The sequence below is a fragment of the Elephas maximus genome, chromosome 10 (genome assembly GCF_024166365.1).
Source record: "Elephas maximus indicus isolate mEleMax1 chromosome 10, mEleMax1 primary haplotype, whole genome shotgun sequence".
Classification (NCBI taxonomy): domain Eukaryota; kingdom Metazoa; phylum Chordata; class Mammalia; order Proboscidea; family Elephantidae; genus Elephas; species Elephas maximus.
The window spans coordinates 45105991-45119516 of record NC_064828.1 but is presented as its reverse complement, the minus strand read 5'-3'; the positions used below and the strand labels follow the sequence as shown (position 1 = coordinate 45119516).

At 37.8% G+C, this 13526-nt stretch overlaps 1 protein-coding gene across 3 annotated transcripts in view; it reads right to left on the bottom strand.

Moving 5' to 3' along the window:
- The window catches only part of AKAP6 (A-kinase anchoring protein 6), a 607892-nt gene that overhangs the window by 61204 nt on the left and 533162 nt on the right, over window positions 1-13526 (bottom strand). For all 3 annotated transcript variants that reach the window (XM_049897582.1, XM_049897583.1, XM_049897584.1), the window contains exon 11: window positions 12596-12820. In XM_049897582.1, the coding sequence (XP_049753539.1) occupies window positions 12596-12820 (225 nt within the window). The remainder of the gene's footprint in view (window positions 1-12595; window positions 12821-13526) is intronic.

Genomic DNA, 13526 nt, shown 5'->3' with positions numbered 1-13526 from the left:
AACATTAAACTTTTAGGTACCCCTATGCTTGAGTATCGGTAGACATTTTGCTATTCCATGTAAATGTCTTTTACTTTCTCATCCTTGAATTTCAGTAAAGCAAAAGAAAATCTAAATTTTCCATTTTTTTGGTCTGGGCCTCAAATATTTATTTATATAGGCAGCCATTTATATAATCTCTCAGAGAGCTTATCTCAACACCTAGTCCTGGATAATAGAAACTCCTTAAGAATAAACAGAGAAAAATCAACACATACGTCAATACAATACACACTGCAGGTCAAAAAAAGGGGCCAATCTGAGGACTCAAAGCAATAGACATCTTTTGAAACAGAACTGATGCAAGAAAAGAAGAAAATCTTAGAAAATTTCGAATCAATGACTCAAAAATAAGCACAAGGATACTGCATCCATGGCAATAAGGAAGACACTTGCGAAGGTGGAACAAATCAAGATCAGCAGAGACTGCACAAACATGAAAACAATTTGTCGAATTAAAAATTTCAATGAAGACAATAAACCGTAAAACAAACTTGAAAAATCTACCCAAAGTCCCTGGATAAAGAAGTGAAAATGACAAAAGAAAAAAAAAATTTTTTTAAGTGAAGGAAGGATCCAGGGGATTGAATGTGCACAGAAGAGAACTTCCCAGAGGGGGCAACTAAACATACGGAGACGTGATAATCAAAAAGGTAGTGGGTGAAACCTTCCTGATCTGAAGCAGGATTTAAATTTTCTAAGTCATTTAGGACTCACCAAGTACTGGCCAAAATAAATGAAAAGAGACCAACGTCCAGTCATATACTAATAGAAAAAAATATTACTATGTAGGAACAAAAACCAGAACTTCCTTACAATTATAAATCCAGGAGAATCATTAGCAATTTTCAAGGCAAAGATCACACCATCCCTTAAAATTTTATACTCAGCCAAGCTACTATTTTTATGTGAGTTCAAGAAAAGTATATTTTTAGACATGGAAGGGTTTGGAAAATATACTGCGAATATATGTTTGCTATGAAAATTGAAAATTATTAGAAGACAATCCAATACACAGTGCTGAGAATACAGTTTAAAGAAAAAGAAAACTAATGATATAAAAAACTGAATGAAGCTCAGTAGTGAAACCAATGTTACAAAGAATTAACTTTGAAATACTTTAAATATTCTTATAAAATATAATGCAAACATCAAAAGAAATTCTTGAAGGTATGAGAAAGAATGTAATCACATGGAAATAAATAGCAGTAGCTAATAATTAAATCCAAGATTATATTAACAAAAATGGAGTGATACAGTGGAGTAAATAGTAAAAAGCAAGCTCAATTTCTCATTTTAAAGGAGGCATCAATAAGATGTTGATCTATTTTTTTATACTGGATTTAAAGGAAATTAAAACAAAACAAAACTGGGAGGTACACTTTCTAATTCACTAGAGCAAAAGTGAATAAAACAACATCCCGTAGAGCAAAAGATTTAAACCAGACCATGTTGTAAGGTTCATGTACTACTAACATCTACCACAGTGCTTGTCATATGGTAGGTGCACAATAAATATTTATCAAATGAGTAAATAAATGAATGTGACAAGATGAAAGTTAGCTCAGTAATTATTATCAAGAAAATAAATGCGAATGGGATTAATCTTATTAAAAAGATGTAGACTTTAAGATCCAGTTAAAATGTAATTTATAAGAGACTCACCTAAAATAATATGATACTGAAAACTGATAATAAGACTGGCAAGGATATACTAAATGTTTAGATACATTGTGAAACACTGCAAGCCATCTAAGAGAAGAGAAAGTTATGTTTATGATTGAAGGGTGCAGTGTAATGAATTGTTTTTTGTGTGGCCTCTCTAGCCATGGTCTTGTAACTCCTACCCAAGTGACTGCGTAGGACTGTGTGATAGGGTACTTGTGGCCCACAAAGGGGATTGGTCAGTTTTGCCAAGCCACTGGCCTTGAAATGAGCCACCCCAGAGGTGGGAAAGAGAAGAGCCCACCACCACCAAGGAAGGAAAGAATGGCAGGAGAGACCGCCAGGACATGGCGCAGTGGGCTTCCCAGCCCACAAAACAAGAAAGCTGAGTGCCTTTGGACAGAGACTGAGGGCCAGGGAGAAGCCTATGCCTGGCCCCACGAATTTGGGACTTGCCAGCCTCCACAGCCACGCGAGCCATTTCTTTATATGGTTGTGATTTCTGTGAGATATTGTAGCAAATTAGGGAGCCCAAAGATGGGAGTGAGGGGAGAGGGAGTAGTTGACGTTAGAGGTGAAGGAGTTGTACAGCAGCTTGGGAAAGCTGGACATTGGGGACATCTTTAACCTCCGCCTCATAAGAACCAGCTTCATGCTGATCCTTATAAAATATATTATTCCTGTAAAGGGTCTCTGGTTAGTTTGATTAGAACCAAATCCTCCATCTCTTTGACCTAAGTTGTCAATTTTAACCATGTTTTCTGTCTTCCATTTTTGACAGACCCATGCATTTACTTGTTATCGCTGCAGTAATAGTTTATTGGTTCATTTCTTTCCACTTCTAAAATTACTGCATGAACCAAGTCTCTGTTGGTTTATAAACCAATAAAAGTATGTTCAGGTTATCTGTGCCACCATCCCGACTATTTGATATTCATAACTAGGAAGTCTTGCTTTTCCCACTTTAGACCAGCATATCTATTCAAATTACAAATATAATATTAGAAAGGAAAATGGTACAAGGACAAAGCTTGTTCAAAGGCAATAACTGCAACTTTGGTTCAAAAAACTCATTTTCTCATGAAGTTTTGGAGCACTTTTATGGTCTGATGTATAAAATTGGTTGGATTCAAGAGAAGTTTTGTGCCAAGCTGTGTTACTAAGATGAATTAAATGAAATTTGTAACCAAATAAATTTACCAATAGAAAAAGATGGCTATTTCATGTTATAGAGTCCAAGAATGCTAGAGCTGGAAGAAAACTTTTTAATCCCAAAACCTGAATTTTTAAATAAAGATTATCAGACAAAGAAAAGAGAAATTATTTTCCAAGGTTACACAGCCAAAAAGTCTAGATCATAAAGTTGCCACCCAATAGAATCCAGTAAATACTATTAATTGGCCAACTATTAAAAAAAAAAAAAATGCAATAGTAAAGTTATGAAATATTATTAACAATTCAATATGAACATTAAAAAAAGAGAAAGTTTGTTTCTCCCCTTAAGTGAGGGTCTAATTGCACACACACTTTTTAAGTAAGGCAATAATCTGGGAGAAACATGCTGAAGACAAAAGGAGTGCTTACAAAAGGACAGAGAGACAGAAGGTGGAAAAGAAAATGGACTCCAAGTAACTGGCTTGCTGTCTTGTTCAAAAGCTGAAAAGTAGTCCTAATGTAGAGACCTGTCCTTAATAATCCTGGACCTGGTTTTCCGCACCCAAAAGATCTGTCTCTTTTTGTAGCTCAGAGGGCAAGCTTAGGAGGGGTGTGAATTACCTCCCTTTTTTCTAGTCTTGGGAGGGAAGAAAAAAATCTTGTGATTTTACCTAGAAGGTGGAAGAAAAAAAAAAAAAAAGATGATCCAACCAATAGACAATTCAAAAAAAAAAAAATTTTTTTTTTTTATAGACCAAACAACTCTTCTAAAACTAATTAAAATTCCAAAGAATTTGCTTTATTTTTTTACTATAACCCTGCTGTATTGGAGTAGTACTGCCCTATAGAGTTTCCAGGGAGTGCCTGGTGGATTAGAACTGCTGACCTTTTGATTAGCACTCGTAGCTCTTAACCACTATTACCATTGCTAACCACATAACCCTGCTGTATTAAATATAAACACTTTTCTAAAAAGGTGGGTTAATGACATAGTAAGTATAATGCTGATAACTAAAATACATTGAGCTCTTGCTATGCAGACCCTACTTTAATCAGTTTGCATATATTCTTATTTCATACCCATAACCACTCTATGAGGTAGATACTGTTATTGTTCACATTTTTTAGACAAGTTACCAGGGGCTTTATGGAAGATCATGGATTAGAAAGAGGTAGAGCCAGGATAAACCCGTGCATCTTGAATTCACATGCTTAAGTCTCCACATTATGTTGGACCAGATGCACTCTGGTCCAGTCCGACGCTTACTAACGTGGAGACCATGGAGCCACCTTCGCAATTCTGTCTCCCAGTTTCTTCCTTATTTGAATTTATTAACAAAGAAAATAACATTTAAGTAATTAAGGATGAGGTAATTTTTCCTCTATATTATTACTCTATTTAAAAAGTGTGTATGTGTGTATGTGTACAATTAGACCCTCATTTAAAAGGTAACAAAGTGAGAATGAAGTAATGAACATCGCTCTGGCTTCACAGCTCAAATGCAGTCCAGTCTGGCTTTCAAGGCGGCAATGAAACAAAGACAGGTAAGATCTCTTCCTGTCTTTCTCAATGAATATGGCAGCCCTTGATGTCGATAAAGCTGGTTTATCTGATGGCAATAATGCAAATAAAACAAAGGAAATGAGCACATGGAGATATCTTTGCATCCTCAAATCAGGTGCAGAATCTCCCACTTCCTAGGAGACATTCAGCATCTTCTTCTAATAACAGGTGTGATCCAGAGGGAATTGGGCCTTTTTGGTCCCATACTCATTTACTTTAGAAGGTTGCACTGAGACTGCATGGAAAAATGTCCTATGGGTCTTCCTACCATCCCAGATGGCAATGTGAATAGCATTTAGTTAAATCTATCTTTGAATTTCAACCTTAACCCAGCCAATTTTTTTAACAAGGCAGTCTGGATTGTATCCAATTACTTAAAATTATGTCCAAAGAAGTGTTTAGGCGATGGGTTTTTTATATATGGTTGGGGGGGGTTGGAGTATGGGGAAAAGGGAATCCAATAAAAACTGAATTCAGGGTTTTCTTATGAAGAACATACATAGTTAATATAATATCTTTTAAAAAGATTCATCTAAGACATACAGAAAGGATTAAATCCTGCCTGACTTCAGTTGATTTTGAAAGTGTTTTGCATGTTTTTGTTACAGCCAGCTTGAATTACCGTAATTCTTTGTTTGCAGCTTTGCCAACAGCATCATTGCAAATTTGTAATGGCTCCAGGACACAACAACAGGGATGATCCTGGCACCTGTAGGAACCCTAGACTCCTTTCTCATATCTCAAAACTTCCAAAATATTCTCTCCTGTCTTTCAACCTAATCTCCTTTAAAATGTGTTGTTTTGTTTTGTTTTGGGGGGATGGTTCACAGGCATTGTGATTTTTTATGGTGCCATTTGAGGTTGGTATAGGGTCGATATGAGTTGGAATCGACTCAATGACAATGGGTATAGCAGACCTGGGAAATTCCCCCTAGAAATCTTGGCTAGATTGGTCTTATTTTTATTTCTGGGAAAGTTAAGTGTTGATATTTGGGGAAATATTTCTTAATGCACGTGAACTGTGTTTAGCTCTTGTACTTATCTATTTTTCAGAAGTGCCTTAGTGATTTTCTTTTCCAGAGTAATTATTTGGTACTGCTGCACATTTCATAGTTAATTTGAGATCCTTTTAAAGGCCCTACTGTATAAATTTTAATTTCCAAGATTTAAAACACTGACTTGCTGACTACCTCTGGCTGGCTGTCAAGTACGCAGAAATGGGATGAAGAACAATAGAACATGGAAGCCAGCTGATGTCTCTTTCTCTTTCCAGCAATAGGTCTTTGACTGGGGACAGCTGGGTCTACAGAATGGCGGCAGATTCTGGAACAGACTTTCTAGGTTCGTCTATTGGCTCTACTATTTACAAACTGTGTGACCTTCAGTAAATTATTTCAGCTTTTCTCAACTTAGTTTTCTCATCTATACATGAAAGCAAAAAACCTGTTGCCAGCAAGTCAATTCTGACTCATAGTGACCCCATGTGTTAAACAGAGTAAAACTGCTCCATAGAGTTTTCTTAGCTATAAACTTTACAGAAGCAGATTGCCAGGCCTTTCTTCTGAGGCACTTCTGGGTGGGTTCAAACCATCAACCTTTAAGAGTAGTAGATGAGTGCAAACTGTGCTACCCAGTGACCTTCTCATCTAAATATTATCGTGTTTTTGTTAGTTGCTGTCAAGTTGATTTCGGCTCATGGCAACCCCATGTGTGCAGAGTAAAACTGCTCCATTGGGTTTTCAAGGTTGTGACCTTTGTGAAGCAGATTGCCAGGCCTGTCTTCTGAGGCACCTTTGGGTGGGTTCAAACCACTGACTCTCCAGCTAGTAGTCAAGTGCTCAACCATTTGAACAACCCAGGGGCTCCCATCTGTACATTTACCTTACTTACCCACTGCCGTCGAGTTGATTACGACTCCTAAGGACCATATAGGACAGAGTAGAACTGTCTCATAGGGTTTCGAAGGAATGGCTAGGGGATTCAAACTGCTGAACACTTAACCACTGTGCCACCAGGGATCCTTCTATATGTAGGGGATAATAGCAGCTTTCTGAGGATTGTGATGAGGATTAAATACACAAATGAAGGAAGCATTTAAAAACTGTGCCTCCCACCTCATGAGCTCTTAACAAGTGTTAGCTGCTATTGTCACAATTATTAAAATAACTATTTTTTCTTCCTAATGCAATTCTAGTATTGTCTCCTTTCCTCAAAGGAAATGCTGACAGTAGCCATTCTCATGTTTATGATAATTTTTGTAATTTTAGAGGAGGCTCAGGAAAACTCCAGGTAAAATCTGGCTGCCTATTTTTGTAAATAAAGTTTTATTGAACACAGCTACATTTACTCACTTATGTATTGTCTGTGGTTGCTTTTGCGCAGGCCTCTGAGGCAGTTCTAACCGGTTCAGTCACAGCCGACGATGCAAAACTGGAACAGACCTAAATTTTTAAAATTTGGGTAAAGCAGAATGATAACTGGAATGGGAAAAATTACAGACCAAAGCCCTGGAATGGGAGACTTGGAAGAGGCATAGTGAGCCCTTTCAGGAGCCTGATGCGAGAGATTGGATTACTGCCAGAACTGTGGCGAGTCACAAACATTCAAAGTGGTGGGGTCAGCCGCCATCTTTGAGCAGGGCCCTGCTGTTTCTGAATCTGCCAGTCAAGAGATTTGGTTGCTGTGCAACATGTCCGCTGTCCTTGTTTTCTAAGAAGGAGATTAAGTTTCTAGCAAGGCTTTGATCCATAGTTTGTCCTGTTCAGGTTACCTTTCCAGTTCCCCAACATTTTAAAAAATTCGGGTCTGTTCAGGTTTCACTTTGTCCGCCATGACTGAACCGGGCAGAACAAGTTCGAAGCCCTGCATTTGCAGTATAATGGCAGAGTTGAGTAACTGTGATAGAGACTATATTATCTGACCCTTACAGAAAATAGTTGCCAATCCCTGACTTAGAGTAAAAATTTAAATGTTTATTTTGAAGGGTCTGTGAATGACAGGATAGCAAGAGTTTTGGAATCTGAACCCAAAGACCATAGCTTTAGCTGTCTCAGACGCTGGCAGCTGTGTGAATTCAAACAACTCATGTTAACTTTTCTGAAGTTCTTCATTCATAAAGTACATAATAAGGTGATTACAATTTTCAACTTATATAATTTTGTGTGAGGTTTAAGCATAACAACATGGGTAAAAGTGCCTGGTCAAATTTAAATTGCAGAGCAAATAGGGGGCATTAATCATTGAAGAGGTTACCAAATTGATTCCATTCATTCACCTTTTTGATGACAGAGCCTCTGCAGTAGCAGGTCTAAACTTGCCCTTCTGAGGCTGCTTCTGGGCAGAGGCCAGTGCTGCAGCATCCTTTAACTGGTAATGAATAATTTCTCCCCAATCTGAGTCTTTAGAATAATGAATTTGGTTATGGGATACAAGGAACACATAATTAAGTAGTTATTTTCTTTTCTCTCTGAAGGGTCATCCTTAAAACTAGTGCTTTCCAACCAATGGCATTGAAGCGGCACACACCGCTCTGATGGGCCCTTGGCCAGCTGGAACCTGGTGAACTTGCTGATGCAATTTCTGGCATTTTGTTGCCACAGTCAATTTTGCATTTCTGCTCCACGGCTCTTAGATTCCCACCTTCATGGTTCTCCTCTGTTGCTGGGCTTTACTGCTTTTCTTCTCCAGTACAATTTTCCCTTGTGTCTAATCCTGCATTTAACATACTTACTGCCTTAAAGAGAAAGCAAACATTCCATAATTTCTTCTTTTTTCTGAAAAGTTAAGATCCTGATCCTTTCTTTCATCCCAGACCAAGTTATAAAAAGGAAACACCTACAAAGTGATGGGTTTTCCTTTTTATCTGCAGCCCCCTTACTCCCTGCTCTCCTGGGTAGCGCACTGTGGCTTATCCATCATTACTCTGGGTGTCATATGAAAGGAGTCAGTTCCATTAAAAGTCTAAGATTTTAGAAAGTAGAGAATCATAAAGCTAAATTCTGTCTCCTTCTGTATGACCAATGACAGCACAAGACTTTTGAGAACCTACAAGAAAAGGTAGAGCATGGCAAGGGAATTCCTACACACAAAGGTTCTTTGAACTCTTCTATCTGAGTTGTTCTATGACTTAGAAAAACAGGGTAGGGTATCTTTGTATTTTTGACTTGTGATAAGTAACCATTTTTATTCTGTAGATTCTTACTGCCAATTATGAATTCGACTGGTTATAAACATTGAGAGGGGCAAAGAGTTAACACACTTGGCTGCTAACTGAAAGGTTGGAGGTTTGAGTCCATTCAGAGGTGCCCAGAAAGAAAGGCCTGGTGATCTACTTCTGAAAAATCAGCCACTGAAAACCCTATGAAGCACAGTTCTACTCTGACACACATGGGGTTGCCATAAGTCAGAACAGACTCAATGGCCACTGGGTATAAACATTTTTGTTTCATTCTTCCAATGCTTCTTAGTAGCAGCGGTAATACACAGAAGTCTTAATTAATCATATGCTAAATACTAAAAAATGAACAGTTAAGAAATATTTAAAATTCTGCCTAGGAGAGACATTCAAAGGAAAGGCCTAGAATTCCTAAGAGACATGCCTGAAGTTTTCTTTAAAACAACAACAACAACAAAGTGCTATCATGATAGAACTCCTTAACTTATCCAGCCAAACTCCTAAACGTCAAAACTTCAGGTCATAAAGAAAAGTCATCAAGGCTCCATCATTTCAACAATTTTGAAAAGTTTCGACTTAGAAGACGATAGATACATGGCAAAGAAGTTCACACTGACACAGTACAAAAATGCAAAATAAAAAATTTTTACCTACCGAAATCTTCAATAGCTAAAGCTGTTTGTTATTCTGACTAAATTGTTGAAGACAGTGATTGATAAATCTACCATGAAGCAACAGTGAAATGCGCTTCGGCCCTGTTTTTTCTCTGAGTCTCTGGCATGGAAGGACACTCAGTAAATGTCAGCAAATGTCAATTATGTATAGCACTTCAGAGGCTGGACTTTAGAGTCAGACAGCCCTGAATTTGAACCTCAGCTCTACCACCCATTATATGCATCTTTGGTCACATAAAACTTAACCTCCCTGTGCCTCCTTTCCCCTATCTACAAAGTCAGGATACTAACAGTAACCTCATAGCATTGCTATTAGCACTGAGAGATATGTACATGTGTATACTCACAATGGAATATTATACAGCTGTCAAAACAAATAAATATAGTCACACTCAACAATAGGAATGAATCTCAGCATTAAAATATCAAATAAAAAAAGGAAATCCTAAAAGGTAACACACAGCATGATTACCTTTTTAATAAAGTTAAAAACAACTACAACAAAAAATATTCTTTCCTATAAAAGAAAAAAAAAAGGAATAATGACAACAGTGTTCAGGATTATGATTATGTTAGGTGAGGAAAGCAGGGAATGAAATGGGGTGGAGGGAACCACATGGAGTAGATTAACTGTTAAGGTCTTACCTATTTTTAGGGTATGAGATTAATTTTGCTTATTATATATTTTTTTAAATAAATTAAAGTGGGGAATAAGATCAGTTAGTCTGAGAAATAGTGACACTAAAAACATAAAAATGTTCTAAACGAAATAAACAGTATGTCTTTGAAAAACATAGATAAAATAACAAAAAGCATGCGATGGTCTTATACTTTTGATATAAAAAGTTCTAGGATTATTGTCAGGCAGGCATAGTGGTTAAACGTTCAGCTGCTAACCAAAAGGCCGACAGCTTGAATCCACCAGCTGCTCTTTGGAAACCTCATGGGGCAGTTCTACTCTGTCTCACAGAATCGCTATAAGTTGGAATCGACTCAACGGCAATGGGTTTGGCGTGTTTTTCGGTTAAGGTGCACTTGGTAAACAATGTTAGGCGTAGTAGTGAGTATTCCCCTAGTGGCTAGAAGGTGTTTGTGCTACTTCAGCCTATTACTCTGCCTCCCAGGAATCCCCTAATGCCCTGGAAGCCTCTGTGCACACTCACACTTGCTCTCTCTCTTCCTCCTTCCCCGCCTCTCTCCCTCCCACCTGTTTAAACTTGTTGCTAAGACTTAGCTGAAAACAATGTTAATGTCACTGTACAACTTCAAAGCATAAAGCTAATGGCCTTCGGAAGCAACAAGAAAATGAATGCAGAACTGCCCCTGCTTTCATTTATAACCCCAGAACCCAGTGCCGTCGAGCTTTCATTTATAGCGATAGCAAATGTGGAAAAAAAGTAACTTTCAAATATATATCTACGAAACAGGTTGGTAGGTAGGGAGGGAGGTTGATAAATCATTGTAATAACAAACTTTCTGTTTTTGCTTCAAATTATTATTATGTAACGTCTTTGGACTTACAATGTTGCGAGATTTCTATCCCTTATGAATGTACCACTGTAAAAAGTAGAACTAATAAGAGCTTTATGAATATTAATTTACAATCCTGTGAGATAAGTACTATTAGCATCCCATTTTATAGATGAAGAAATTGAGGTACCAAAGGACTAGACATGAAATATTACCAAGGTCACACAGCTGCCCTGGGATTTGATCTAATATCAAAGCTGGTGCCATTAGCAAATTCATTAAAGCTGCAATAAAGATGCAATGGAGAAAAAAAACATACTTCAAAGCTTCCAGTCTGCTAATTGTCAAGATGCTTTGCAAGGTACATGTTAAGTTAAAATAACACAGAGGTAAATCTCTGAAGACGCCATCTCCCTACAGTGGGGGTTAGGGTGAGTTGAATAGGGATGAAATAGCAAAGCATTTGGATATTCAATTTTAAATAGTAAAATCCATTTGCCCTGACAAGATATTTTCATTTAACTTTTAGTTTGATCGTATTAATTCAGCGGCAGAAGAGGAGGTTTTCAACCAAAAGCATTTGTAGGTGTTTTTTTAATGTAAACAGAGTCCCTGGATGGTGCAAATGGTCAAAGTGTTCATTTGCTAAATGAAAGGTCAGAAGTTCTAGTCCACCCAGAGGTGCCTTGGAAGAAAGTCCTGGCAATCTACATCTGCAAAATCAGCTGTTGAAAACCCTACGGAGCATAGTTCTATTCTGACACACACGGGTTCGTCATGAATCGTTAGCAACTCTACAGGAACTTCTTTGGTTAACGCGGACAGTTTCTTGGTAAGTACCATGGACTTACAATTAAGATGCCTCCTCTTTGGTTATGCAGGTGAGCAAGCTGAGCCTGCCTGTCTGGAAGAAGGACCCATGTGACTAAATTTGCTGATAGACTATTGGATGACTGCACTGCAGAGGTGGGATGAATAAAACCTGGACCCAGAAGCCTTTGAGGAGAAATGGTTGCTTAGCCCCAAGAGGTTGTTTCCTTCTTGGTTTTCTTCTTTCTCCTCTTTAAGACCTTACATGCCAGAAGGTTTCCTGCTACCTTCATATTCTACAACCCCAAAGCCTCATATAGGCTAACATTAGTCAGAGCTTAAATAATCACTGCATTTATAGCAGGATTTAAACAGTAGGGGCTTAGCTTGGGCAGTGAGGGAAAACATTAAAACTAAAACTGCTTTTGAATAGATATTGTGTAAACAATGGAAACAAACCTGGGAATAACCTTTCTTCTTGGTGGACACACCGTGAACACATATGCAGCTCTGTTGATAAGATTGCCATTATTCTAAATAATGAACATTGTAACATTGGGATGACTTTGACTTTCTCCCCTCCATAAATAGTTGATTCTTTCTTATGTAAAAAATTATGTTTCCTTTTGTGAACATTAACGGCCTTCAATTAAATTATGTGCTTTTATCATATCAATTTATGGAAGTATTTTCAGCCAAGTTATTTATAGAGTGTTTCGGTCTGTCTTTCAAGGTCCCCAGTAATCTTTACTGTTGCTGGTTTGATTTTAATTTATCAGGGTCCTCCTCAACAGGCGTTGCACAAAACACATAAGCAACAGAGATTTGCCCTATACAATGTGTGTTTGCTATGGTTAACGTTCATCTTTATAGACACAAAGACGTTGCCATGTAAGAAATGCAGAGGGTGTCTATAAATTCAAGGGAACATTTAAGTGCACAGTGATACATAGATACATGGGTATAATGCTTTATGTACTTGATAAATATTTCATCCCTACCATAAAGAAAGCTTTTTATCAACTTTGATTGTTTTTTTATTACCTTAAAGTATTGCAGTTGTTTCTCAGTATTCATTGTTCCTTCTTTTTCTTGTCTCAGGCAGGAATTGAAGATGAAAAGCTCTGTATCTCTTAGCCACCCTTTCAGCTCTTTGATCCTGACCTCCAGCTGCCTTACCAGGCTTCCGCTTTCAGGAGACAGCAGGTCACGTGGACCAGACCCACTGTGCCCTGCCATTGTGTCCTGGATCTTCTCCCCTAGGGTTTTCTAATGCAGCCGATTGAAAAACAACAACAACAACAAAACAAAACAAAAAACAGAGATTAGCTTAGGTAACAGAAACACTTCACAGTTTGGTTGATAATAAGAGCCACTGGGAAGGTGTCCAGCTGTACTTGCCACCTCACTACAGATATTCAATCTAGATCAGCTCTTCGTATTTGAGATTCAAATTCTCAGCCAGCGTGTGTTGTTCTAACTACCACTGGGGGCTTAGGAAGACCTCATTCACTTTTACTTTCTTTTAACAGAAAGGAGATTTGGCCCCAAAGTTCATCGATGGTTACGGATAAAAATTCATTTGAAGTCTCAGGACAGGAGTTTACAGTAAAAAAAAGATCCTCTGCATAAAATTTTCAGGAGATAGAAATCTGAGTTGAATCAATATACTAAAGAGGCCAAGAGTTGATTGTGCGTGGAGTGTTAAATTCCTTTTCTGTTTTATGAAATGTGATTCCCCAAAAATCTATGACCTAGGGATTTTAAAAAGGGTAGTCTCTGTAATGGTGCCGCGGATTTTACCTGGCTTGGAAATTGCTCAACCCCACAATTCTTCCTACTTTGCATTTGTGGATGGTAGACTTTCTAAAACGTGTTAAAATAATTTCAGATCCACTATGCTAGAAGCCTACTTAGATTAACCACAATGACGTGTGGGGCATTGTGAGCGAGGCCTTTTTTTTTTTTTGGTTGA